The 27,868-nt window shown below is 44.4% G+C and overlaps 1 protein-coding gene across 1 annotated transcript; it reads left to right on the top strand.

Moving 5' to 3' along the window:
• Positions 1 to 250: 250 nt before the first annotated feature.
• On the top strand, positions 251 to 8,975 carry SYF2 (SYF2 pre-mRNA splicing factor). The gene is made up of 7 exons (XM_054571479.1): positions 251 to 340; positions 565 to 675; positions 3,006 to 3,131; positions 3,584 to 3,701; positions 4,045 to 4,135; positions 4,924 to 5,022; positions 8,254 to 8,975. The coding sequence occupies exons 1-7, from the start codon at positions 314 to 316 to the stop codon at positions 8,417 to 8,419; spliced, it is 738 nt and encodes a 245-aa protein (XP_054427454.1). The 5' UTR covers positions 251 to 313; the 3' UTR covers positions 8,420 to 8,975.
• Positions 8,976 to 27,868: the final 18,893 nt, after the last annotated feature.

The following is a 27,868-nucleotide window of genomic DNA, read 5'->3' as shown; positions in this document are numbered from 1 at the left end:
TAAGCACTTCCTCTTCACGGGAGCAGCACGCAGTTGACGTGACTGTTTACAGGCTCAGGGTCGGCCTTTCCTCCTTGCTGTTCCCTCCCGAACGCTTCCGGCCTCTCCACCTCACCGCTCTACCCCTGGCCTTTTGCGGCTGCGCAAGGTCCTGCCCAATCGAAAAACAGCTCACTGTTAGAAGGAGCAGGGATTGGTCTCAAACGCCTGACGCAGCCAGGAAAAGGCGGAGCTTATCGTACGTTATTAACATCAATCGGAAGGCCAACGGAAGTGCCAAGTTGTTGCCGGAAGTGGGGAGAGGGAGGTTGTAATGGCGGCTGCGACTCTTACCGAGAAGGTAAGTGCTGCCCGCTATATCCAAGGGTTTTTATGGGAGGTTACCAGGAGGCGGGAGGGGTGGAGAAGGTTCTTGGGTGCCAGGCCAGGGAGGAGTAGACATTGTGGGGTCGGGGTCCGCAGTGAGGGCCTGGCGCGGCCTGTCGGGACCGGCAGGGAATCGGCCTGGGCAGCCCCGGGAGAGGCCGTGCCGGCGCTGTCAACAGCCAGTTCTTCTTGTCGCAGATGCGGGTGGAGAGCGCGGAGGAGGAACAACCCCTCGCGACGGCGGAGGAGCTCGCGGCCCAGAAGCGCGAGCAGAGACTGCGCAAATTCCGGGAGCTGCATCTGAAGCGGGTGAGTAACCTCAGCTGAGACCTGTCATTGGTCAGGCCTCTGCATGTATGTGGGGAGAAGAGGAAGTCCCCTCAGCGTGCCCAACAGACCCGCAGAACTGGATGAAAGACACCTCCCGGTGGTTGTCCACCCTGGAAGCACATTGTGATCTCTTTTGAAAATACAGTTAATCCTGGAACAACGTCTGGGTTAGGGGCGCTGACCCCTGCGCAGGCGGAAGTCCACATATAACTTGAACTCAGCAGTAGGCCCTTCGTATACTTAGGTTGAACCAACCACTCAGGATGAAAACAGTATTAGTTATACGCGGGTTTTTGACTCTGCTGGGGCGGCATCCATAACGCCCCGTGTTGTTCAGGGTCAGCAGTATTTTTGATCCGCGGTTGGGAATGTGAAAAGAAACTTGCGGATAGGAAGGGCCGAATGTATTTAGGTACTGAAAAAATGTCTGGTTTAAAGGGACCCCTGCGGATTTAACTTGCGTTGTCTAAGGGTCAGCTGTTCGTGTAGTCGCTCCATCCCGTCTCACCTGCATCTGATTTAATTTATCTGGGCTAGGTTTGAGAGTCTCTATTGCTCACAGACTCGCTGCTGTATTTTAACAAGCTCTTCATTTTACCTAGGGAAATGTGTATAGCTTGAGACTGGAAGAAAATTGTCCAATGTCAATAAGAGAGTTGGATGCCTCTTTATTCAGTAATAATCAACAAATCTCTGAAAGTCTATAGTGTCAGTGGTTTAGCCAGTTAGTGGGGAACCAGGTGATTAAGGCAAGGTCTCTTCTCTAAAGAAGAGAAGAGAACTTTATAGCTAGAAATTATGTTGTGATAAATGCCACGGTAGAGTTAGGAACAAAATACCCCGGGAGTACAGGGGAGAGATTAATAGAGTGATGGGTTTCAGGGAGTGCCTTGGGTAGGACACCTAAACTGCTGTTTAAAAGAGAAATAAGGTGACATCAGACAAAGAAATTGGAGGAAGAAATATCCAAGCAGGGAGAACAAATGGAAAGGAAGAGAATACATGTTAGGGAAAAGAGTCCAGCAAACTACTGGCTGCAGTTGGAGCTGACAAAGGAAAAAAAAAAAAAAAAGCAGCTCTTGATTCTTTCAACTCGAAGTGGCCTGACAGACAGCCTGGCCATGGTTCCACCAAACCCCAACATCACTCTGACTGTAGGAGTGAGACAAGAACGAGACTATTCAAACCACAGAAATGACCCCTCCACTTCTGCTAACATCATAGACTGCTATTACCAAATAAATCATTAATTTTCCTCCATTAATCCTGCCTCGTATGTAAAAACTTAAGATACTCTATCATCGAGTGCCCTGGCTTTCTAACAGTGCCGATCCAGAGCGCAACTGTGCTTCCATGAATTTTCCCCCCAGTTACCTGATACAAACCCAAATCTTATAACTAGCCCCTCCTGAAACCCTCTCACTGAAATGAGCTCCCTATGACTTGCTATCTCCTTCAGTGCAACAAACACAACCGACTTTAGGTGTGTTCTTAGTGTCTTCACCCAGAGGGCATTGCCAGAATCAAGAGTGACTAAGAGATGCTAGGTAAGAGGAGTATCTCACTGCCCCCAAAGGTTAGTCTCATAAAGAATTAAACACACTTAAATATCTACCTGGACAACTGTGGAAAGAAAATCTGGTTGGAAATTAGGAGACATGGCTTCCTGGATTTAACTGCCACCAGTCTAAGAAACATCTAACTTAATTAGTCTTTGAGATGATATGCTCACTTTGTTTTAAAGCAAACTCTTTATGGAGTAATCCAAATGGAAAATTTCTTTCACTTGTCATAATAGAAACTGTGAAAATATTTTAAAAGGAGAGGGAATTTGGAAAGGATTAGAGATAATAGAGGTATTAAAGCCCTAGCCCCAAATTGAGCCTTTTTCCTTGAATTAACCAGGATTAAAAGAATTGAAAATAGGACATCTTTCTCATCACATGATTTAATATTATTTCATGCCATCTAAAGTCTAGTGCCACTGTAGTAGTCTTTCCCTACTTTGTGATACCTCGTCCCATGTAACCCTAAGGGACCATGCAGCTAAACATAGGCAAAGCTGGTATTAATCCCTAGGCCGCTGGAGCAGCAAACCAGTTTATTTCAACATATTTTTCTTGACTCTATACAAATGCAGACCTAGTTAGGCAGTTCCCTTGCTTAAAATCATTTGATGGCTCTCTGTTGCTTTTAGGATAAAATGAGGTTCCCCTGTTAATGTGTCTTACCTGACCCTCAAAGAAGGCAAGATCTGTTTGGATTGATTTTCATGTTTCACCTACAAACTTTATGTGTTATGGTTTTAGAATGAAGCCCGTAAATTAAATCACCAGGAAGTTGTGGAAGAAGATAAAAGACTTAAGTTACCTGCAAATTGGGAAGCCAGAAAAGCTCGTTTAGAGTGGGAACTACAGGAAGAAGAAAAGAAAAAGGTTAGAACTCCTCTGCTGTCTCCATATGTGGGTTACTCAGTTTTCTCTTGTACTGACATAGAAGAGCTTGGGGTTTTTTTGTACACAGGCTCTGGAGCCAGACTGCCAGAGTTCAGATCTTGGCTCTGCTTTTTCTAGCTGCAACACTTTGGGTGAGCTGTTTAACCTGTCTGTGCCTCTGTTTTCTCATTTGTGAAAGTTGCACTATAATAATAATTGAGTTAATTATGAATTAAATGAGTCAATGCGTGAAAAACATTTAAAACAGGTTGTGACACCTGATAAATGTGAATATTATTTTTAAACTGGTGTGCTTATTTCTTATATACCATAGTAGATTCCTGAAATTTCTTTGACTATTAATCGTTATTTTGAAAGTATTGCTAGATGTCTTTATTCAGTCTTTCTTGCTTGTATCATAATTGCAAGTTTCAGCTTTTCTTTCTTTTTAGGAATGTGCAGCAAGAGGGGAGGACTACGAGAAAGTGAAGTTATTGGCGATCAGTGCAGAAGATGCAGAAAGGTGGGAGAGGAAAAAGAAGAGGAAAAACCCTGACCTGGGCTTCTCAGGTGAAATTAGCTTTTACTTGACTGTATGGGCCTGTTGGATACGCGTTACCGTCGGTGTTCCTGGTTTATGAAAGGGTATGCCCCTTCAGGGATATCCTCTGAGAGGCAAAAACCCAAGAAAAGTGTGTCTCCTAGGGTAGCAATAAAGCCTGTACTTCAGTCAGCTGGGTTCTTTTATTCTTTGTGGTAAAATTAAGTCTTGTATTATCAGCATCTTCAGGATAGATACTATGCTTAGATTGGTGTCTTGTGCATATATTACTAATAATAATTTTGATTTTTTTCTGCATAGTAATGACTAAACAAGGAAATATATTGTCTCTGATTTTAATTTTATTTTTAGATTATGCTGCTGCCCAGTTACGCCAGTACCATAGATTGACCAAACAGATCAAACCTGACATGGACGCATATGAGAGGCTGAGAGAAAAGCAGTAAGTTGATGGGATTGATGCAGGTGTTTTTCTTTCCCCCCATTCTGAGGTGATGTAGATGTATTTGTGTGTGTGTACATATATACACACACACAAACATACATAAATAATGCTTAGGGAGTGGTTAGGTATGGGTTATCAAGTAGCTTTCAAAGAATGATTTCTGATCTTAAAACACTATTTATTACTCACTCCACAGCAGTTAAGCTCACCACCTGGTTGTCTTTCTGGCTGGGCATTCTAAGGCTGGGTGTTGAGTGGTTAACAGCCAGATTATCATAGTCACTCAGATACCATTTTAAGAGGCAGGATGCTTTAGTTCCAGCATGTGTGAACTTTTTTTTTTGTTTTTAAATAAAAGATCAGATAGTAAACATTTTAGGCTTTATCGACTACATGGTCTCTGTCACAACTACTTAACTCTGCTGTTGTGATGTGAGAGTCGCATAGAGGGTATATAAACAAATGTGTGTGGCTGTGTCCCAGTAACACTATATATAAAAACATGGTGTAGCTTGCTGATCCCTGCTTTAGTGGAAAGAGAAACAACTTGAACTTGGAAGCAACTGCTTTGACCTCTGGCCCTTGGCTCTTTCACCTATAGAAGGAAGGTGTCAGAGTAAGTGATTTATTAGGTCCCTTTCAACTCTGTATATATTTTTTTAAGTGAAGGTAGGATCCCACAGTAAATATATTTTTATCTCTCATTGTGTGTGATTGTTTAGTTTGAAATTTGAAATATGGAGCGCTTGTAGTGTTACTGTAAGATCATTTTGCTGTCTTTTCAGTGGAGAAGAGTTTTTCCCAACATCCAACAGTCTTCTTCATGGAACACATGTGCCTTCCACACAGGAAGTTGATAGGATGGTCACAGATCTGGAAAAACAGTAAGTACTCAGTACAGCAGTGTGAAATTTTTTTTTTTTTAAAGATTTTATTTATTTATCTTTAGAGAGGAGAAGGGAGGGAGAAAAAGGTGGAGAAACATCAGTGTGTGGTTGCCTCTCATGTGCCCCCTACTGGGGACTTGGCCTGCAACCCAGGCATATGCCCTGACTGGGAATCGAACCAGCAGCCCTTTGGTTCAGAGGCTGGCCCTCAGTTCACTGAGGCACACCAGACAGGGCATCGTTGTGAAATTTTAAGTACTTAATGGCAAAATGGACAAAATGAGCTTAGAATTTTAATAGATAGATAGACATTATACTTGCTGATTTCTGGCTTAGCCTCTTTTATTTATCTATTTAAATTTTTATGAGTTTATCTGAGCCAGACTGATGACCTATGCTGGGGAGCAAGATCTCAAATGCTCTGGGAAAATTATTTTTCTTTAAGAACTGATACGTTCTTAAAGAAAAATCACTCTGCTATTTGATTTTGAAGAAATAATGTTATAGTAAATATACCTCCGTTACATTTGTGTTTCTTTTCTTTTTAAATTTTCATTTATTGATTTAAGAGAGAGGGAAAGGGGCGGGGGAGAGGGATAGAGAAAGAAGCCTCGATTTATTTTTCAAACTATTTATGCAGTCATTGGTTGCTTATTGTATATACCCTTTCTGGAGATTGAACCTGCAACCTTGGCGTACCAGGATGGTGCTCTAACCAACTGAGCTACCCATTCAGGGCCACATTTATGTTTCTTAATACTAATAGGGGTGAATATTAGGCAGAATAGAATAAATTTGTATTTTAGGAGTTAACACACATGGAGTATTAAGAATAGTGTCTATCACATACTGTGCATTCCATATTAGCTATGGTTATTAGTAATATAATTATTGCTGTAATCATCTTCTTAAGTAATGCTTCATGTGTCCGGTTTCTAACAATGCTATCATTATGATTTTAGAAGCATTCTGAAGATTAGTTAGTATATTATATTCCTAGATTTCATGGTACTTACCCAGGGTTGTGCTGTTAATTAGCAGTTTCAACTTGATCTTGATGAAGACTGCTCCGCTCTTCTCCAAAGTATACTATTTTTTTTTAAATATATGTTATTGATTAGGCTATTACAGTTGTCCCAATTTTTTTCCCCCTTTGTCCTCCTCTGCCCAGTATCCCCAGTCCCTCTAGCAACCCCCTCCTTTAGTCCATGGGTCATGTATGTACGTTCTTTAGCCACTCCATTTCCTATACTGTCCTTAACATCCCCCTATTTTGTACCTACCAATTTGTACTTAATCCCTGCGCCCTTTTCCCAATTCTCCGCCTTCCCTCCCCGCTGATAACCCTCCAAATGATCTCCATATCTATGATTCTGTTCCTGTTCTGCTTGTTTCCTTAGTTTGTATTTGTGTTTTAGATTCAGTTGTTGATAGTTGTGATTTGTTGCCATCTTACTGTTCATAGTTTTGATCTTCTTTTTCTTATATAGTTCCCTTTAGCTTTTCATATAATAATGGTTTGGTGACGATCAACTCCTTTAGTTTTACCTGGTCTGGGAAGCAGTTTATCTGCCCATCAATTCCAAATGCTAGTTTGCTGGATAGAGTAATCAAGGTTGTAGGTCCTTGCTTTTCATAACTTCGAATACTTCTTGCCAATCCCTTGTGGCCTGCAAATTATCTTTTGAAAAATCAGCTGACAGTCTCATGGGAACTCCTTTGTAGGTAATTCTCTGCTTTTCTCCTAATGCTTTTAAAATTCTCTCTTTATCTTTAACCTTTGGCATTTTAATTATGATGTGTCTTGGTGTGGTTCTCTTTGGGTCCAACTTGTTTGGGATTCTCTGTGGTCCCTGGTCTTATATGTCTATTTCCTTCATCAAATTAGGGAAGTTTTCTTTCATTGTTTTTTCAAGTAAGTTTTCAATTTCTAGCCCTTCGTCTATTCCTCTGGCACCCCTATGATTCAGATGTTGGTACGTTTGGAGATGTCTGTCCCAGAGGCTCCTTATTATATTCTCATTTTTTTTGAATTTTTGTTTCTTCTTGCTGTTCTGATTGAATGCTTTTTCTTCCTTATGTTCCAAATCGTTGATTTGAATCTCAGCTTCATCCCCTCCACTGTTGGTCCCTGTGGATTTTTCTTTATTTCACTTAATGTAACCTTCATTTCTGCCTGGGTGTTTTTTATGCTGTTGCAGTACCCAGTGATTTCTTTGACATTCCTGATAACCAGTGTTTTGAACTGTGCACCTGTTAGATTGCTTATCTCCATTTTGTTTAGTTCTTTTTCTGGAGTTCTGTTCTTTCATTTGGGCCATATTTCTTTGTCTCCTTGTTTTGGAAGCCTCCCTGTGTTTGTTTCTGTGTATTAGGTAGAGCTGCTTTGACTCCCTGTCTTAGTAGAGTGGCCTGTTGTGGAAAGGCACCTGTCAGTTGTGTGGGGCAGAGCCTTAGGCAATCACCCAGGTGGGTTAACCTGTTTCACTGCTTTGCGGCCCTGTGTGAGGGAGGGCTCAGAGAGGGGACAGTGCTGCTGCCTGGCCTCTGGAGATTGCCCGAGAGGAAGCTGTCTTCCGGGCTCTCACTCCCTTGCCAGTCACTTCACCTTCTCCCTGTATGCTGCTTCTGCCCTTCCAGCTGTTGCCCTGGGGCACAATCGCAGAGGAGGTGGGTCTGCTTGAGTCCTCAGTTTGTTGTGGGCCCTTTAAGAATAGTCTCTTGAGAATCCCACAGTTTCTTCTGCTGCCCGAAACCTCCCTGATTTTTGCATCCATAAGTTGTGGGGACTTATTTTCCTGCACTGGAACCTAGGCTGGGTGGTTTGGTCCGGGGCTGGGATCTCTCCCTCTCAGGGTATCCCTCCTGATTTCTGTCCACCACACATGAATGTGGGACCACTCGTTTCCCTGCCTCTCCACGCCTCTCTGCGCCTCCACCCCTCGTACCTGCCTGGATGAGTGTGGCTTTAAATCCTCAGTTGTCAGACTTCCATACAGCTCAGTTTTCTGACGAATCTGGGTGATACTTGTTTTGTGTAGTCTAGTTGTAATTTTTGCTGTAATTGTGTGGGAGGCAAAGTGTGTTTACCTATGCCTCCATCTTGGCTGGAAGACTGTACTACACTTAAGTGTACTGATTTTATTCTTAACTATTTGGTCATGCTCTATTAATACCCCAAAAGAAGGCAAACTTTAAATTTTGTAAATTGTTTTCTTTTTCCCTCAGAATTGAAAAACGAGATAAATACAGCAGGAGACGACCTTATAATGATGATGCAGATATCGACTACATTAATGAAAGGAATGCTAAATTCAACAAGAAGGCAGAAAGATTCTATGGGAAATATACAGCTGAAATTAAACAGAATTTGGAAAGAGGAACAGCTGTCTAATCTTCTCCAGGAACTGTTTTTAGAAGCTTGAGAATGGGATGAAGATTTCTGTTAGCAAATTGCAGTTCTATTCAAAGTTATACTAGTAAACCAGAACATACTCTATGTCTTCCCACTCAGAATTTAAAATAAATGTTTTTTTCTTAAACATATATTTCCATGTATATTTCCAAATTTTTGTGCTCGGATATAAGATGTATTTCTTGTAGCGTATTTGTTTTTTAATAATCTACTTTGTATAAATTCTATAATTATATTATTTTTCTATGTATTTTAAATGTGTGGTTATTTAACCTTTGAAGCATTTTGGGCTTAAGATTGCTGGTAGCAAATGTAAATTCAGTCTTGTTGCTTTGAGTAATGTTAGGAATTTGACAGACTCTGGAGCTGGTCTCAGGAATCATTTGGGGTTGTAGACTCTGAAGCTAAGGACAGGGATGAGGAAGGTGGCAGTCGCAATGGCTCCTGGAGGGCTGGTGCAGGCTCTACTGGGCTGCTTATGACCAAGTTCAGGAAGTAACAGAACTGTCCTGTGAATATTGACCATGTACTGTTCCCTTTTTACAAAGCAAATATCCTGTGGAATAAAATTCCTACTAAACCTTTTGTTTATTATTTTAAAAAATTTTGTATATACTCACACAAATATACATGCTTCCATTTCATAAACTTCTAATTTTTTTTTTTTACTATGGGATATTCCAAACATATTCAAGAGAAGACAGGATGATACGATGAACCCCATGTACCTAATACCCAGCTGCAACAATCATCTCATGGCCAATATCATTTCATCTCTATTTCTACCTACTTTCCCCTCCACAACTCCGATGTAATTTTGAAGCAATTATTAGATGTGTAATTTTATCTATAAATTTCAGTACTCATCTGAAAGATACATAACAAAAAAACCACACAAAGTCACATGAAGAAGGCCATTTTAATGAAAGTTCAGAGACTGGTATAATTTGTTCTACTTGATTAAAATGCTAAATATGTAATAAGGATATTCCAAATTAAGAGAAGTCTGAAACTCAGAAAATTTCACAGATATTTCAGCTTTAATGTTGAGAGGCAATTTAACATTGAATAACACTGGTGATTGTTCCCTTTTTAAATCTACGTAGCACTTTCTATTACTGTTCTCAGTTTGTTTCCTAGCATTTCTATGTGCAGGAAATCAGGTCTGGTCATAGGGCCTTAATACTACCTCTGAAAATAATATTGAATACGTTTCTATTCCCATTTCCAACACCTTAGTATACATCTTTGATCCTGAATATTGCAAGAGCCTTAAACTTCAAAAAACTATCAAATAGAATGTGGCAGTGCATATAAAAGAATAATTTACTAGCAAGCAGGATTTTTTATTTTTAAATGGATTTTTAGAAAGAGAGAAAGATCTATTTATTGTTCTACTTGTGCATTCCTTGGTTGATTCTTGTATGTGCCTTGACTGGTGATCAAACCCACAACCTTGGTGTATCACGACAAAGCTCTTGCCTCCTGAGATACCTGGTCAGGGCTCAGTAGGGTTTATTTTAAAAATACAAGAGTAACTATTTGTAGGCCTGTTGCCTGTCCAATGTCAATTCTTTCTTCACTACCAATTAGTCCCTGATCTTTTTGGTCAACTAATGGTATAATTTCTGGCTAAACACTTGCTTCCCAAAACCAATGTGCTATTACAGGTGGTCAAATGTGATAGTTCTGGCTAATAAGAGACAATCTAATTATTTTCAGAAATCTTTTGCTTTCCTGATACACTAGTTGCCAGTCCCTGCTTCTCCTTTCCTTCTTTCTGCTTAGATTACATACATGAAGATTGGAGTTGCAGCAGCCGTTTTGTGCCAAGCTCATGAGGCTGAAAGTCAATGTGCTGAGAAGAGTGGATCTGACTTGGACCCTGCTGGCTTTGCTGAGCAGCCGGAGATGTCAATCCCTCACTTTCCTGTGGTATGACGTTGAATAAATTTATGACCAATGCATGATTCAAATTCAGGGCATCTGTTAACAAATTAAATGTTGTATAAACAAAAATGGATAGATTTTTTTTCCATTCTAGATATAAACTAGAAATGGAGGAAATAGCCCAGTTATAATAGTAAAAATTATGACATTTAGACACAAATTTAATGAAAAGACACAGGACCTATGTGAAAAAATTAGAAAATGTAATCGAGCCCTGGCTGGTGTGGCTTAGTGGATTGAGTTCCAGCCTGCGAACCAAAGGGTCGCTGGATCGATTCCTAGTCAGGACACATGCCTGGGTTGTGGGCCAGGTCCCCAGTAGGGGGCACGTGAGAGGCAACCACACATTGCTCTATCTTTTCCTCTTTTTCTCCATCCCTTCCCTCTTTCTAAAAAGAAATACAATCTTAAAAAAAACAAAACCTAATTGAGCTGTGACTGCTGTGGCTCAGTGAGTTGGGTATTGTCTGCAAACCAAAAGGTCGCCAGTTTGATTCCTGGTGGGGGCACATGCCTGAGATGCAGATCAGGTCCCTTGCTGGGGCCCAGCGAGAGGTGGCCAGTCAATGTTTCTCTCACACATCAGTGTTTCCTTCTCTTTTTTCCTCCCTTCCCCTCTCTTTAAAAAAAAAAAAAAAAAAAAAAAAAAAAGAAAGAAAAGGACACCAGTCCTATCGGATTAGGGCTCCACCCTTATGACCTCATGTAACCGAAATGACTTCCCTGAAGGCCCTGTCTCCATACACAGTCACTTGGGGCTTAGGGCTTCAGCATATGAATTTGGGGAGGACCCAATTTGGCCCATAGAATCACCCACCCACTTTGTGTTTCAATTTTCCCAGTTCTAAAGTGTTAATAATATCTACCCCAGAGGAGGATTAAATGAGTGTGATGTGCTTAGAGCAGTGCCTGGTTTGTAGTGGGTACTATGAGTTATAACAGTAACGGGAAAGTAATGTTATCCCCATGGGCATTTCTGCTTAGTCTACTTTCTTTCCTTGCTTCCAAATCAAGATAATGCCACACTATTGAATGTTCAGAAATCTCTGAAATCTCCAAGGGAGGTAGGCTTTCCACTTGGTTTACTCCTGGCTCCCCAAAGTCTTGGCATTTTGTTTTTTTAAATTAGGACCAGCAAAGACTTTCTTTTTCTGCCAATCTGGAGCTTTGGAGAGGTAGGAAACCTGGGAGCTTTGGAGCACCTCTTCCCTTCCCCAGGCCTCTCTTCACCTCCCGCACGTGGTGCAGGGCACGGCCGGTAGCAGCAACTGCTTGCTGCTCAGAGCACTGGCTTTGCTCCTCTGGGCTCCCTTCAGAAATTCATCAGTTTTACAGGATTAAGTTCGTGCTCTGCTGGGGTTGCCTCTCCAGTTAGAGTAAAAATCCAGTTTCTGACAAACAGCAACTACTTGCAGAACCCATGGATCTGGACCAGAGGTCCCACCTGGCTTTTTGATATAACAGAACCAGCACTTGTGGTCAAATCATTAAAAAAACAAACAAACAAGCAAAACTCCTCTTATCTATAGAAGTGTTCACATCTTGGGTGAACAGTTTAGCTTTGGATTTAGTCTTGTCCGTGTGGATGGAGTTGTCATATTTTTGTTTGGAAACTCTACAGGCTGTGGGCACCACAAGAAACTGGAAGATACTGACAGCCTCTCATTTGGCTAAAATGTTGCGGGGGAGTTGGGGGGGGTGTGTGTTTGTGTTTGTTGGGGACAGGTGTGTGTGTTTCTTCAGCTGGAAATGTTCCTTTGGAGAGAGATGCAAAAAAATACCCACCAATCTCAGAAGCTTACCATAGAATGTATGAAAGACATTTATCACATATTTGTAAAATAAATGTAAAACATTTAAAATATACCATAGTTTTTACAAAATCCTATATTAACATTTCTCATTCTTATTAATAAAACAGAAGACCTCAAAGAACCAGTCTAATCTGTCGATTAGAGGCGGATGTGCTTGGAAGGACTGAGCCTGAAAGCAAAAAGGGGATGGGGAAGGAGGAAGTGATAATGGCAACTGTTTAGCGCCTCCTTGTGGCATCCCAGGAGTATAGCTTCAAGATCAGTCGTCTTTTTTTTTTTTTTTAAACCCAAGAAGCAAGCTGAGTTTTTTCCCAGCAATAACAGTAATACATAGTCATTGTAAAAAAATTACTTCTTCCAATTAAGGGGGGGGAATATGGAATTTTATTAGATTATTAAATCCTTTAGTATGGGAGCCACAGAGCTAACTTAAAACCTTTTATTTTTAATATTTTATTAAAATGCCTCCTTTGAAAAAGCTTTCTTTAAAAAAATTCTCTATTTATTTTTATTTATTTAATTAAAAAAGATTTTATTTATTTTTAGACAGAAGGGAAGGGAGGGAGAAAGAGAGGGAGAAAAACATCAATATGTGGTTGCCACTTGTGTGCCCCCTGCTAGGGATCTGGCCTGCAATTCAGGCGTGTGCCCCGACTGGGAATCGAACCAGTGACCTTTCGATTTGCAGGCTGGCACTCAATCCACTGAGCCACACCAACCAGGGCTTAAAACTCTTTTTTTTTTTTTTTAAATAACCCCAAACACAAAAATACTGAGGTATAACTTTCATACAGTAAAGTGCAAAATCTTGATTGTACAATAGTTTAATTTTTACATATTTATAAATCTTTGTAACCACCAAAAAGGTAGGGAAGAATATGGACAGGACACATGTAGGTCTCAATTAACGGCCAGCATCAACTGTCATATATATATGATATTTGCTGGTGATATTTGATATTTTAGTCCCCAGCTTTTGAGTCCTTCAGTTGTGGCACCAGATGTGTGGCAGAGTCAAGCCACTCCCTGTGTCTTCTCTAAGTTGCTATCTAAGAAGGCTAGACATAGAGTTACCACATGATGTAACAATTTCATTCCTAGGTATGCACCCAAGAGAGGTGATTAATTATGGTTGTTGCTTAAGCCACTAAATTTTGGGACAATTTGTTACATGGCATAGATATCTAATACACACTATCTAACTAACAGGGTTCTTTTGGTGTTTAAATGGACCAATAGTTGGGAAAACTTGGTATAATGCTTAACACATACCAGCTCAAGAGAACAAACCAGTAGATATCTAAAAAAGTGTGGAAAGTTGTACTTTTAAAGTGTACAGTAAACTAGTTTCAGTTACCATATGTAATTAAAAGAAGGAAATTCTAAAAGCCATTTAGAATTTTAAAAACTTTTTCACTAATTCTGATTAAACTTTTGCTTAACTAGACTGATTTTTTTCCTGCTAGACATGCTAGGTGATAGAACTTAAGTGTCTAGGAAAACAGAATCATCTTTTCCTTTGTTGCTGATACAAGCATTCTAAATCAGTGGCATGTGAATCAATTAGGTTTTAATAATATTTTGTTCATTACTAGGAAAAAAAGAATTTTGGTTTTATAATGCAGCTTCACAAAAGTTTTCAGCAAAATTAGCTTATGTAAATATGTTAAATTTATGTGTGTACACTTTTATTTTATTTTATTTTTAAAAAAGATGTCATTTATTTTTTAGAAGGAGGGGAGGGGAGGGAGAATGAGAGGGAGAGAAACGTTGATGTACAAGAGAAGCATTGATTGGTTGCTTCTCGCATTCCCGCGACTGGGGATCTGGCCCACAACCCAGGCATATATCCTAATCAGGTATCAAACCAGTGACCTTCTGGTTCACAGGGTTGTGCTCAATCCACTGAGCCATACCAGCCAGGGCTGTACATTTTTTAAAAGAAAATATACAAATGGCCAATAAAGGCACAAAAAGTGCTCAATGCCATTAGCCCTCAGGGAAACACAAAGTAAAACTTCAATGAGGTATCACTTTACCTCCACCAGAATAGCTATAATCAAAGAGAGAGATAATCACAAATGTTGATGAGGATGTGGAAAAATTGGAACCTTCTGTGCACTGCTGGTGGGAATATAAAAGTGTGAAGCTGCTTTGGGAAACAACTGCTTTGACAGTCCCTCCGAAGGCGAGACATAGAGTTACCACATGACGTAACAATTTCATTCCTAGGTATGTACCCAAGAGAATTAAAGACATATTGTCACAAAAAAACTTGTAAGCAAAAGTCTACAGCAGCATTATTTATAATAGCCAAAGAGTAGAAAAAGCTTGAATGTCCATCAACTGCTGAATGGATAAGTGTGGTATATCCACACAAGGGATATTACTCAGCAATAAAAAGAAAAAAAATGACTGATACATGCCACAACATGGATGAATCTTGCAAACATTTTGCTAAGTGACAGAAGTCAGACACAAAAGACTATAGATTGTATGTGTCCATTTATATAAAATGTCCTGAATAGGCAAATCCAAAGAGACAGAGGAGATTAGCAGTTGACAGGGGCTGGGTGGGATGAGGGACAGTGATGGGCAATAACTGTTACTAGGCACGGATTTTCCTTTTGGGATGATGAAAATGTTCTTAAATTATAGCTGTGGTGATGGTTACACAACCCTGTAAATACGCTAAAAACCATGGAGCTGCGCACTCGCTTTAAAAGGTGAATTTTTATGGCCTGAGAATTATATCTCAGGAATGCTGTTTGGGTTTCTAGTTGTAACCATATCATGAGAAGACTTCCATTGAGTTTCGAAGGTTTGTTTGACATGCAGGCTTCACAAAATTCACTTGGGAGTGATTTCCAGGAGGCCCCTCAAGAAGATTCCCAAGAGACACTCGCGATTAACCATCCAGAGAAATAGTGGCAGCTCAATTAAATGACTCATTTAACAAGCTGTATTGAGCACCTATGGTATGCTAGAAGCTTGGCTGTATTAATGAACAAAATTCAAGGGCTGATTTTAGTTAAGCTGCTTCTCACGTGGGCAATTCTGCACTGGTTGCTCCAGGGTGAGTGCAGCAGGCACCAACTGATTGATGTTAACAAGGATTTGTGGCTTCCCTCCTGCTATTCTGGGGAGACAAGCCAATTTAAAGAAAAGAGAGGGAGATGTGAAGATATGGCATTTGTTAAAGTGTTTCCACACTTAAGAAAGTCAATAGCAGTTAGGAATGACTGCCTGTGAATAATAGAAATCTTAACAAATAGGCTTGGATAAAGAAAGACTTTTTCGCACAAAAATGTTGAGGTGGGACATTGCTCAGTGGCCTAATTAAGACCATTGAGGACCTAGGATCAGTCCTTCTTTCTGCTCAGGCTTCCTCAGAATTGGCCTTTTGTCTTTGTGCTTGCTGCTTGTGGTCACCAGATGTTGCTCAGCACCAGGCGTAATGTCCTCACACCAGTGTCCAAGGAGGAAGAGAGGAGCAAGGTCAAAAGGGCAAAGGTCCTAAATGTTCCTCCTCTGGGCCTCCATTGATTCTAGAAAGCTTTCCTGGCATATCATCGACTGGAATGGGTTCACGAGCTGAATCAGTGCTTGATGGTGTGGAGTAACCAACCAACTAGTGGGTTGGCTGGGGTTTGCTGATTAAGGCTGGGTTCACTTGGCCCTGGCCCTGGGCCTCAGGCCAACTTGGATTGGTTTTCATGAATCTCATTCTGGGGCCTATTAGGAAAGAGGTACGCTGATGGCGAAAGCACATTTCAAGCCCCTGCTTGAATCACATGATGAAACATCCCATTGGCCAAAGCCAGTCACATGGCTGAGCCCAAAGTTGGGGGCAGGAAATCCACTTAGTCTGTGATGACCTCATGCTAAGGGTTGAAGTGTAATTCTACCGCAGGGACATGAAGGCCACAGGTGCCTTTTCCTAGACCTGCCGGCAGGGTCTGGCTTGCCATGGATGGCTTAGAGAAAAATCCCGACTCACGAAGTCTTATGTGCAGTGGTTAAGAGCATGACCTGTTAGAGAATGACTTTTAGGATCAAATCTCAGCTTCTCCACCTACTAGCTTTTTGACCTGGAGCAATCAGCTTCATGTCTCAGGATCCTCATCTGCAAAATGAGGGTAATAATAGCACTTGCCTCATAGGGTTGTTGTGAAGACTATGGTGCTTCTGAATGCCTAGCACACACTAGGGCTCCCTAAGTGTTAACTGTGATCCTCTGGGGCCAGCGGAGAGGAGGGTCTTGATGCTCCTGCTCTCCCCAGAAGCTGTAACATTTGCGTGTGGCCACAGTAGAGAGGGAGGAGCTGTGCCCGTTTGCTTGTGTTCCCTCTGGTGTCAGTGAGGGCTCCTATCTCACGCTACGTGTCCTTCCCATTCCTCCCAGACAGATCACCAGCTAATGTACCACAATTGCTTTTTCATTAGTAGCCGCAGAATTCACATCCAGTAGCTCTTGACCACTGAGGTTTGCAGTTAATGGTGGCCTCATACACTGATCCATGAAGCTGAACAATTTACTCCAGCTTTGCTAGGCTGGAATCAGCCACTTGAGGAAAGAAAGCCACTGCGTTACCTGCTCTTGGGCCAAGCAGGAGGGAAAAAGGCCATCTCACCAGATGTTCCACGTGCCGGGGCTCCAGAGTTCTCAGGGGTTCCAAGTGCGTTCATTCCAGAGAATTCTCAATCAAAGCACAACCCCAGGCAGACATATTTTCACACTAGCATGCCCACAGCATGTGTGGAAAAAGCAGGGGAATCTGTGTAGATCTAAGTTGAACTAATTAGCTGTCAGCTGCATTGCATCTGGAGATCAAATATAAACTGTTGGCATCAAAAACTGTTCCGGTCCCTGTCATTTCCGTTCTCCTGGTACCATGCCATCCTTTGTAGCAGGGCCCTAATATGTTTCTCCGCACTGACAAAAACCCAGCAGCCTGCCAAGCACGGAATCCCAAGTCATCTGCTATTGGAGATTATAGTGCCCTTTTATTTTGTGCCAGGTGGAGTTAGAGACCCTGGCCTTTTGCTGGATTGGGTAGTTGGAAGTGAGCAATTACATTTGGGTATGTTGTAATGCAAATATTTGCCCAGTTGCCCATCACCAGGGTCCTTTACCATGGCTTCTGTTCTGTGTGTGCAAAGATCACAAAGTCCAGGGTCTGAAATAGGTTCATTTTGGCCCATTTCCTGAATTCCATCAGTTGTACCACATAGGAGTGGTTCATCAATAGCGGGTTGAAGGGCTGGGGTGTGGATTTTGCCTTTCAGGAGTGGCATGTGCATCTGGCAATGGGAGAGTGGCCAGAGAACAGACCCAGCACAAGTTTCATTTTATTTCGATATTTAAAGTGTTTTTTCTTTCCCCTGGTAGAAAAGAATCTGTTTCTGGTTTAAGCTGATATAAAATTTTTGCCATATTATTGTAAATAACGTGACCCCTCATTTATTTAAAGAAACTTGGACTATGTTTATGAAATTCCAAGTATACACATGACAAATTGGCTTTATGAATTTGATTCTTCATGGCAAAAGATGTGTAATTTTTAGTGCACGTCAAAAATCAGTTGGCATAGGGTACTACTAAGAACTGTCCACTAGGTGGCAGTGTACCTTTAGTTTTTCAACATGTAGCTAGCGCACCGGGTTTTCCAAGCATGGTCCCCAAACCAGCATCATGATCATCGCCTTGGAATTTGTTAGAAATGTGAATCCTTTGGCTCCCGCCCAGACCTACTGAATCAGAGTCTCTGGGAGTGGAGCCCAGTAACCTGTGTTTTAAGAGGTCTTCTGGGTGATTCTGTTGTACTCTCAAGCTTGAGAGCCACTGGTTTAGTCAAGCTCTAAGTCTTTCTGCAACCTGAAAATGTCAGCATTACAGGCAACAAGGTGCGGTGGGCATTAGGCACAAGTGTTGCAGCTGACAGACACGAAAAAGTGCCCATGTCTCGCATGTATTTTATACTGAACTTTTCCAAGTTCCTAAAATGTCCCCCATTGATCATTACTTAGGGCTAAAGTATGAAAAGATCCAGTTGGGAAGTGAGGATGTGAGAGCCTCTAGATCCAAGATATTAACCATTATAATTCACTAACATCTAAAAACTATTTTATTTATTAATTTATTGATTAATTTTAAAGAGAGAAACATTGATTTGTTATTCTACTCATTCATGCATTCATTGGTTGATTTTTGTATGTAACTTGACCAGGGATTGAATCTGCAACCTTGGTGTGGTAGGACAATGCTCTAACCAAATGAGCTACCCAGGCAGGGCTTTTTATTTTTTTAAAAAAGATTTTACTCACTTATTTATAGAGAGAGGAAGGGAGGGAGAGAAACATCGATTGGTTACTTCTAGTATATGCCCCAACTAGGGATTAAACATGCAACCCAGGCATGTGTCCTGACCAGGAATTGAACCAGCAACCTTTTGTTTTGTGTAGGGATGCCCAAGCCACTGAGCTACACTGGTCAGGGCAACACCTAAGAACTATTTAGATTCTTGGGCCAAATCTGGCCTATCACCTGTTTTTTTTTGGATAAAATTTTATGGGAACACAGTCACACTCATTGGCATATTATCTATGGCGGCTTTCAGGCTACAAAGATAGAGTTGAGAGATTGTGTGGCTTGCAAAGCATAAAATATTTACTATCTGGTCCTTTACAGAAAAAGGTTTAGGCTTAGGTGTCGATGAAGAGTTATCTAGCAAGGCCTTGAGGGACTGGGTCACCAGCCCAAGGACATATTGAGTGTCCAAGGTAGAAGACGTTGTATAGTGATATTGCCAAGAGTGTGGGAGGTGGGAAGGAGGGGAGAAGAGAAGTGTGGGGAGGACGAGAGGTCTGTGTGAGACATGAAGGGGTACTGAGATGCCCTGGACCGTTAACCAATGTGCTAATGCTCAAATATGCAAATGCCAACTTGCAAATCTACTAACTAGAATCACCTTTACACATACGGTATTTATTTATCTGTAGATAAAAACTATCCATCTGCAATCAACTAAGATGATTCTTCTTTGAGAAACATTGATCCCTTTTGTAGGCCCCCCGACCAGGGACCAAATCTGCAACTCAGACATGTGCCCTGACAGGGAATTGAACTGGCAACCTTCTGCTTTACAGGATAATACCCAACCCACTGAGCCACAGTGATCAGGGCCTTAGATGATTCTTGTTGGGACTTTTAAGGGACTTGAGGTAAAGGTGCAGATTTAGAGTGCAGTGAAAAATAAGATGTTGGCTGATAAAACAGAATGGACCACAGTTGACAGACCTCTTTCTATTTATTTCTATCCTTAGTACCAGCTACTGTACTGGAATTTCCTGAGCAATATTTTCCAAGTATATTATAAGCCTGTTTTGTCCCGGACAATCTTCATACATTACACCTACTGAATTTCCAAACAGCCCTGACAAATATACGTCCGTCCGTCCTCTATCCAAGGGAGGAAAAGCTCAGAGAAGGCGGATAACTCTTAGGTCAAATAGTTGAATCCTGGATTTGAACTCCCTGACCTAAACCTGGCATAGTCAGAGCTGGGCCCACTACTCCATGCTCCCTTCATCTTTAATGTCTTTGTAATCGTGCCATTCTTGGTATCCTTTTTATAAACTGGCAGCTAAGCCTTGTAGTCTTATTTAAGATATTATATTATTATCCTTCCTAGTAGGACCTAATTAATTAATCATATATAAATGGTTCCCTGTTTAGTCCATTAAGTTAAATCGAGGTCTTCGGCGAGAGGAGCCAGAAGCCGTGTCTGAGGTGTGGCAGTCCCCAGCTGTGGGGCAGACACAGGGCAGAGGATCAAAGGCAAGGGGCCAATATTCAGAACAGATGTACCTGCAACTTGCCATCGTCGGGCAACGGGAAGGAAATCAGACAGAAACAAGCTCCAGGACAATTTGTTAGTTCCTGTTCTTGGTCTTAACTTTCAGTGTTGGCCTGGGGAAGAACAAGTCACCCCGGCCCAGGAGTGGGCTCATGGGGACATCCCGAGACTGACTCTGGCAGTGGGAAAAGTCTCTTTGGTGAGCAGAGAATCGTACAAGGGCGTCTGGAAATAAATGTGTCAGGGAATACATGGCTCTTTGTTCCTTGGTGTTTTGTTTCTTGTCTTGGGAAGTGTTGACAGGCATGCAAATCAGGAATAATAGGAAAAGAGTGTGTGGGTACTCCTGGAGAAATGCTTCCCCTGACGGTCTCAACGTCTCCTGCCCTCACTTTCTGCGCGAGATGCTGAGGGCAGAGCAGGGTCATTGCTTATGCGGTGTAGATATTGATAATAGGACATTCCGTGGCCTAACATCCCTTCCTTCCCACATTGTTGGAGAACAAGGGTGGGCGACATGGCCTTTAGAATCACATCACCTGGAGGAGAGGCAATTTGTGAGATTACGTTCCCTATTCCTAAGGATTTATTTACTTGTTGACTTGACCCCTTGTAAGGCTCCGGAGAACTTGTCTCCAACAGGTGACCTCCAGCCCACAGGGTAAAGGGTGACCATGAAAGCTGATGGCCGTGAGTGATTGGGGAGCTGCCATGGTTGTCTGTTGGGTGGCAGATCCGTGGCGATGGGGCAAGACACAGAACAACAAACAGCAATGTAGTTTTAAAGGAGGATGGAGCGGGTAGGAAGCTCACAAAACTTAAAGATGGCGAGGAACCTTGGCCGAGTGGCAGAGTCAGCTGGAGCGACATCCCATACACCAAAAGGTTGTGGGTTCGATCCCCAGTTGGGAGGTTTTCCTCTCATACTGATGTTTCTCTCTCTCTCCCTTCCTCTCTCTCTAAAATCAATAAATATATCCTCAGGTGAGGATTACAAAAAAAAAAAAAAAAAAAAGAGAGAGAGAGATCTCTGGAGAAGATATAAAAAAGCACCTAAAAGCCTGTTCTACATACATAGAGGAAACTTCCCACACTGGAGCTCATTTAACGAGCATGACACCCAGGAGCGGGTGGCACAAGTATCCTCGCCCTACAGACACGGAAGCAAAGACTCAGAGCTTTACAAGTCTGGCCCCCACCCCGCCCCGCCCCTGTGAGTTGGGGGCTGGGATCTGAACCCGGATTTGCTGGCTGCAAAAAAAGCCCAAGCCCAGAATCACCACGCCTCTCTCGTCTTCTCAGCTTGGCCTGCGCATTGAGGCTCCCCTCCGAGGCCCAGGCTCCATCTCCCCGTTCTCCTGCCATCTGGTGTCATAGCTTAGGTACCACATGACCTTGGCCTTTCAGTGGGCAGGACTTCGCCAGCCTGGCTGGGCCATGTGGGAGACCACTGACTTGCTGCTTCTTGCATGCCTGGTGCCCCTCCGGCACTGTTCTGGATGCCTCTGGAACACACAGGGAGCGGCCAGTGTCCTCGGGGCCTCAGACCAAAGCTGTGGCCCTCACATTCCTGCCGCCTGCCAGAGCTGTCTCCCAACGCCTGTCAGGTTGTGAAGGCGAGGACTTGCACACCACAGCTGCAGAAATCAGGCTGGCTCAGAAGAGCTTGGAAGATAATTGCTTTGGAAAGAAACAAGCTGCAAATAACCCATAATGACCAGAGCTGGGCCCTGCCCGCTTTGCTCTGGGCTTGGTGAAATGTCTCAGGACATTTTCCCAAAGCTCTGGATTTGGCTAAAACTGAACGGTCCTTTGCCAAATGCTTTGTTTGCTTTAATTTTTTAAAGTCGAGAGTATGTTGAAGGCAGCCTCCTCTGCTGTTTCAGGTTCATTGATTCTTGACATGTCCCAAGGTGGTTTGGTGAGCTGTTTATAAGAGCAGATTTTAGGAATCAGAGGCCAAAGCAGGACAGATTTGGTCCATCCCATAACATATCCCCTACACAGAGAGAAATGCCTATTCCTCCATAATACACAGTCCTCCAGAAATACATGTTCCTACATAGTCCTCCACACAGAGAGAACGTTCTGGAAACAGTGACTGAGGTTTGGGATCCCTGATGGAGGTGGAAGGTCCCTCCTAGGTCACTCCTCAGGCGCCTTAGTGATGCAAAGGACCCTTGTTGGTGCATGAAAGCTTCCTCACTTTGCTCTTTTCTCGGATTCCAGAAATGTTCTATCACCCAAACCACGGATTCCTAGAGGTCCGTTCTGCCCAGAGCCCCTGGCCTCAGCTTCACGTTAATCAGGGTCTCCCTCCCTCCCAGCTCGTCCACCTTCTTTGGCCCTGGCCCTTGGAGAGCCCTTCCATGGGGTTGACCCTGTAGGCCCAGAGCTCCAGGTCTGCCGAGGACACAGCATAGAATCCTAAAGCCTTGGCTCCTGGTTTCCAGCCTGCCCCCTGGGACCCTGCCTAGCTCTTGGCTGGGCTCTGAATCCGTGGTGAAGAGCAGACAGTGTGTGGCTGGGCCGCTCTGCTTACCGCAATGGCTCAGAATCGAACTTGGATCAATACTGCCGGGTGTGCTCCTTAATGGCAACACAGGGCTCACGATGACGAAGAGCCGTGTTCAGGAAGGAACACACACACCACCTCTTTATTTTGGCTTCATTTTGGAAAAATCTGCAACAATGCCTTCTGAGTCAATTCCTCTGGGGCCCTGGTGACAAACCACTCTGGCCATGTCTGGTGGTTTACAATGTCACCAGAGCCCTTTGATGGAATTACAGCTGGTACTCTGCTGTTGCTGTCTCTCTGCCTCTCTCTCTCCCCCTCTACATGGAGGGGGAGCCGGAACAAACTGGAATGTGTACTCAGGCCGCCTGTGTCCTGACTGCCCACGTGCCGGTGCGTCCTTGCAATGGTGGTACAGAAGTGTCCTGGCAGAGCTAAACAGATGAATGGGTCATTAAACTGAGTGTTTCTTTACTGATGTTCATCTCTCTGCTTCCATATTTATTACTTAATTAAAGGGTGTTCACAGCCTGCCAAGAGATGCTAGATCTTTCTTTCCCGTGCCAATGCATGGTTCATATAATACTCCCTTTAACCCTTAATACACACACACACACACACACACACACACACACACACACACACACACAGAGTCTTAGCTCAGATAAGAGAACCAGCAGCTTTTGGTAATTTTAGAGTCCTCCCTGGTTAAGGTCATGATACTTAAAATTTTTTAAAAAATTTCTTAATTTTTAGAGAGAGAATGGGAGAGAAACATCGATTTGTTGTTCCACTGATTTATGCATGCACTGGTTGTTTCTTGTATGTGTCCTGACAGGAGATTGAACCCACAGCCTTGGTGTATCAGGATGACTTTAACCAGCTGAGCTACCTGGCCAGGGCTAAGGCCCTGGCACTTTTTGCCCCTGTGGAAGGTCTGGCCCCAGTTCCAATGGCCATTTAATGGGCTTGAGGTCAGAGTCTGGGGAGAGGGGAGTCAAGGGGGTGGTGGCTCAGACCACACTGTGGCTGGCGGGGCAGTGGAGACACCAAGGATGGTGACTTCCCCCTGGTTGTCTCCAGCTCGGCTTTGCCCCCCGGCCAGCTCTCAACGGCCATCTCGGATGGCTCCCCAGCCTCTCATTCCTTAGACTTTGCCCCACTGAGATGAGCCTGTGTGCTTTGGAACACAGCAGACTATTGTTCCAAAGACAATAAGAAAGATTGGGAAATACAGTGGCCGTCATTCCCCTGAGTCCCCAAGTCAGAACTCGATGTGTGTGTTCGGAGCCTCAAACCAGAAGGAACAAGAGAGAAAAAGAAAAGGGCTGGGGTCAGGCACCCCAAAAAGATGAAACAAGATGCTCCTCCCTTAACCTCTGTGACAGATTTAAAGCGCTGGTAGCGGCCCACGTGGGATTCTCAAACAGTGACTGCTTCATCATCGTGGCCATTAAGCAGAGTGCAAATGACCGGCAAGGGCCCTCGAACCGTCAGACGGCTGTCACGAGCAAGGTTTATGGCTTCTGAGCACCAGGTCCCCGATGGGCAACATGATCCCTCTCCTCCCTCACCAGTGAATGTGGACTTTGGAGCTCGTAAATCCAGCAGGGTTTCCCAGGGACCAGCCGATGGTGTGGAGATGCTGAGGATTTACAACTGAGTCCCCGAGAGCCACAGGTGACAGTGGAGCTTTGGAGGACACTGAGTCACGCAAAGCAGCAAAAGGGGCCTCCCCTGGTGGTGGCTCAGAAAGACAGATGCTTTATGGCCGTGCGTTAGGATGTGTGATCAGTAACGAGCCTGGTGGCGGCAGCTGCTGTTTGCTGAGGCGCTGGGCTTTCTTTGCGCTGTTTTCCTGTCCTCAGCATGTCTGGCCAGGGGCTGAGCCAGGATTCCGTGTCAGCCTGGCTCCCGGGCCCGCCTCACTCCCTGCGCTGCCTCCACAGAGAGATGGGTCCTTAGGGTTTCTGAAGGGTGGGTCAAGGGCAGGGGGTGGGGCACTGCCTCTTCTCCACCCAGATTCCACTTGCTTCATACCAGTGTCTCCCATGACCTCTGACTGGCATCTGGTTTAGTCCTCCAAATCCCCATCCTTGCCAGTATTCATCTTATGGAGCCAGGCTGCTGGTCAAATCCTTGCTCGGTCACTTACGAGCTGTGTGGTCTTGGACATGTTACTTAACCACTCTGGGCCTCAGTTTCTCATCTGTAAAACGGGGCTTTTTACAGAGTATCTACATCATTGGGTCTTCATGAGGATTACATGAGATCATCTGTGTATGTGTCTGGCTTGTAGTAAATGGTCGATAAATGTTAGCTTTTTATTGATACTATTATTATCATCATGCCAATCATCGACCACACACCTTGCGGGCCCTGGGGGCAGACAACCTGCCTGGTGTCATACTTCCTGTGCGCATCTGACTCGTTCCTGGAAGCCCCTCAGACTGGCGCCCCTCGGTGTCCGCGAGGCAGGCATCGCATGCAGAAGGAGCCTCAGATGTTTCACCATAGACTGACCAGGGCGTGGCCTCAGGTGCCGCTGAGCCTTGTATCCTGGGCCATTTAGGCGGGTTTCCAGGCATGTTGACCTGAGTTTCTCAGGAGATATGAGGCCGCCTAGGCAATGTTTTTTCCTGATTCTCTTTCGGGGTCCTTTACAGGTTGGGGGTATGTGAGGATCTCTCCAGGGCGCTCTGGGGTCCCTCCTGATGCTCACCCTCCAGGGCTGTCATGCTGCCTGTGTCCACCTTTGAGATTTCTCCATCTGGACCCTGCGCGTGCCTGCTCCTCCCCGTCCCTGACTCGTTCCCCGGCAGGAGGGTGCCCTCCTGGCCGGAGGAGTGCCAAGCTCTCCTGCTGGGCAGGGTGGGTCTCCCTTGCTTCCTGCCAGCCTCTCACACACATTGTTCACGTAGACAAAGGAAAATGGATTTTTGGTTTCAAGGTGTGATCCGCCCAAGCACATCCATCAGGCTCTGCTGTTGCCCTCTTTCTTTCTCTCCCTTTCTCATTTCCGCTTTGGGCTGTGGAGGGGAAATAGCAATTGTGAAAAGGCCACTTGTCAAGATAAAAATCACCCTACTTGACAATGCCAGTGCCCCCTGCACCGACAGCCCAGGGATGTGCCAGGGGACGGCTCTAAGGGTTGGTGCCGGCGGGGGAGGGCGGCGCTGCCCTGCCTGGCTCTAAATCCCAGCCCTGCCTCCTACTGGCTGTGCTACCTAATCACTCTGTGCCTCGATTTCCTTGTCTATCTAATGGGCAGAATAACAGTTTCTATACCTCAGGGGTGAAAGGGAGGATTCAGTGAGTCCACTCATGTAAAGTGCTGGGTGGTGGCTGCCCCGAGTAAGCTTTCCATGCATGATGGCTATTTATCAGAAATCGGGGAGGGGCAGAGCTTCTGTGGGACAGTTCAATGTCCCCTGGGAGTTGGCGTGACAGCATTCGCCATTTGGGATGGACATCTCCAAACCCAGCTGCTCATCAGAATCACCGAGGGAGCTTTAACAAAATCCACTGCCCCAATACTGAGTGTCCACTGTTTCATTCACAAGCACGATGTTTAGAAGCTCAGGCTTGGGCGTCGGCTTGCCTAGTTTCCACCCTGGGCTCTACCACAAAGAGGCCGATCACTGGATAAGTAATCTGACCTCACTGAGACTCAGTTTCCTTATCTTCAAAAAGGGTACTCTTGGGGCTGCTGCCTAGAGCGAAGGGGACGAGGGACAGAAGTCCTGTGGCGACTCAGTTCCTCATTAGGGCCTTCCTGCAGGTGCTGGGGGGTAGCCATGAGGAGACAAACGCCCTCCCGTGGAGCTGAGCAAGTATGGGTGGCAGACATGCTGCTCCTTCCCCAGAACTGAAGCCATGATGGTGTTGTGACTGTAGAGGCCTCTGGCGTCACCCGCTTAAGCCATCTGTGGAGGCCGGCATTGCTTTTGAGCTGCTGTTGCATCAAGACCTAAAGAAGCGGAGACTTCGGCATCTCCCCATCTGTGGCCGCGGCATCTTGCCGAATGTAAGAAGGAGCCGGGTCCGGTACCAGACAACTGTAGACATCATCTTGCTTAGGGCCGTCAGCCCCCTCGGGAAGGGCGCAGGGGCTCCGGGTTCTCCAGTCTGCGGACCGCGCGGTGGGCGGTCCCTCCGGGTGCCTAGCAAGCGCAAGCCCGGGGCTGGGGCTCGCCTCCTCCTGCCCGTGACGCGTGATAACAGATGTGTGTTCGCGAGGAGATGCAGATTCAGAAGGGAAATTATTTGCAAGATGAGTCAGTTTGTCCAGCCTCCTTGCCTCTGGAACTGTAGCTTTTCATTTATGGACTGGTGATGGGCGGAGGTGGCAAGTGAGGAAGAGCACTGGGGAGGGAAGACTAATGGGGAAAAAAAGAAAAAGATTTGTGTCAGCAAATGAAAGAGCCAAGTTTTTCATGTGTTTCTGGAGAAATAAAATAGAATTTGTGGCCCTTACGTTTGACTGTAAATCAAGACGCCTGCTTCGGGCAGCCGTTGGCTCTGCGTTTGGTCTGGGGCCTGGGACGCAGGTGGGTGCAGCACCGGGCAGAGCACACGCCGGCACTGACTGGGCTGCAGACGAGAAACTGGTCCCAGGTATGGCGTCTAAGAGAAAACAGAAGCTGGCTAATCAAAACCACACTGGGGGCTGTGGAGGCTGAGGGCTAGGGGCTCTGCTAAGCCCTGTTTGTCCTTTCTAACGCGAAGTTCAAACCCAAGTTCCAGTTCTTTGCTGTGTAGGTGGCAAATGTTTGAGCCTTTCTTTTGCCAGGTGATGTGGGAAGAGGTTGGAGAGATCCTGGCAAATGGGTGGGATGAAAGAGGGAACAATTTTCGGGAGTGTTGGTAGGGCCGGGGGACCTTGTGCAAGCAAAATTGTTTTGTGGGGCTAATGAGTTTGGAAAATGTTTTGCAGAGCTGCTCCAGCTTGAAAGGCCCTCTGGGAGGTACTGAGATGGGAACTGGGCAGCATCTTGCTTCGTTTTCTGATTTGATGAGTTATTTTGTAAAGTAGCGGTGGATGAAACTAGCAGCCCCCTCCCACCTGGCAAGCCTCCTCTTGCTGGATCAAATCCCTGGCCATCCCACCCCTCAGCACCCCACCCCCACTGTCTTAAGGATGGTGGGTGGCTATGTTAGCACCTGCTGACTTGTGTTTCACTTTAGCTTTGTTAATTGGGTTGGAAGAGCTCTAGAAAGAGCCCCAGCCCCTAACCTATTGAATAGACTCAACGGAAATATTTTATCACCTACGTGCCTGTGTATACAG

This window comes from Pteronotus mesoamericanus, unplaced genomic scaffold, assembly GCF_021234165.1.
Source record: "Pteronotus mesoamericanus isolate MK-2021 breed Mesoamerican mustached bat unplaced genomic scaffold, CSHL_Meso_final contig_221, whole genome shotgun sequence".
NCBI classification, from domain to species: domain Eukaryota; kingdom Metazoa; phylum Chordata; class Mammalia; order Chiroptera; family Mormoopidae; genus Pteronotus; species Pteronotus mesoamericanus.
The sequence above is the reverse complement of the archived record's forward strand: the minus strand, read 5'-3'. Positions and strand labels throughout refer to the sequence as shown.

Bases quoted from the DNA above. Each gene is read 5' to 3' on its own strand.
- SYF2 (XM_054571479.1), top strand. From the start codon at position 314: ATGGCGGCTGCGACTCTTACCGAGAAG. The intron at 676-3,005 runs GTGAGTAACCTC...TTATGGTTTTAG, and splicing joins GGGAGCTGCATCTGAAGCGG to AATGAAGCCCGTAAATTAAA. The intron at 5,023-8,253 runs GTAAGTACTCAG...TTTTTCCCTCAG, and splicing joins GTCACAGATCTGGAAAAACA to AATTGAAAAACGAGATAAAT.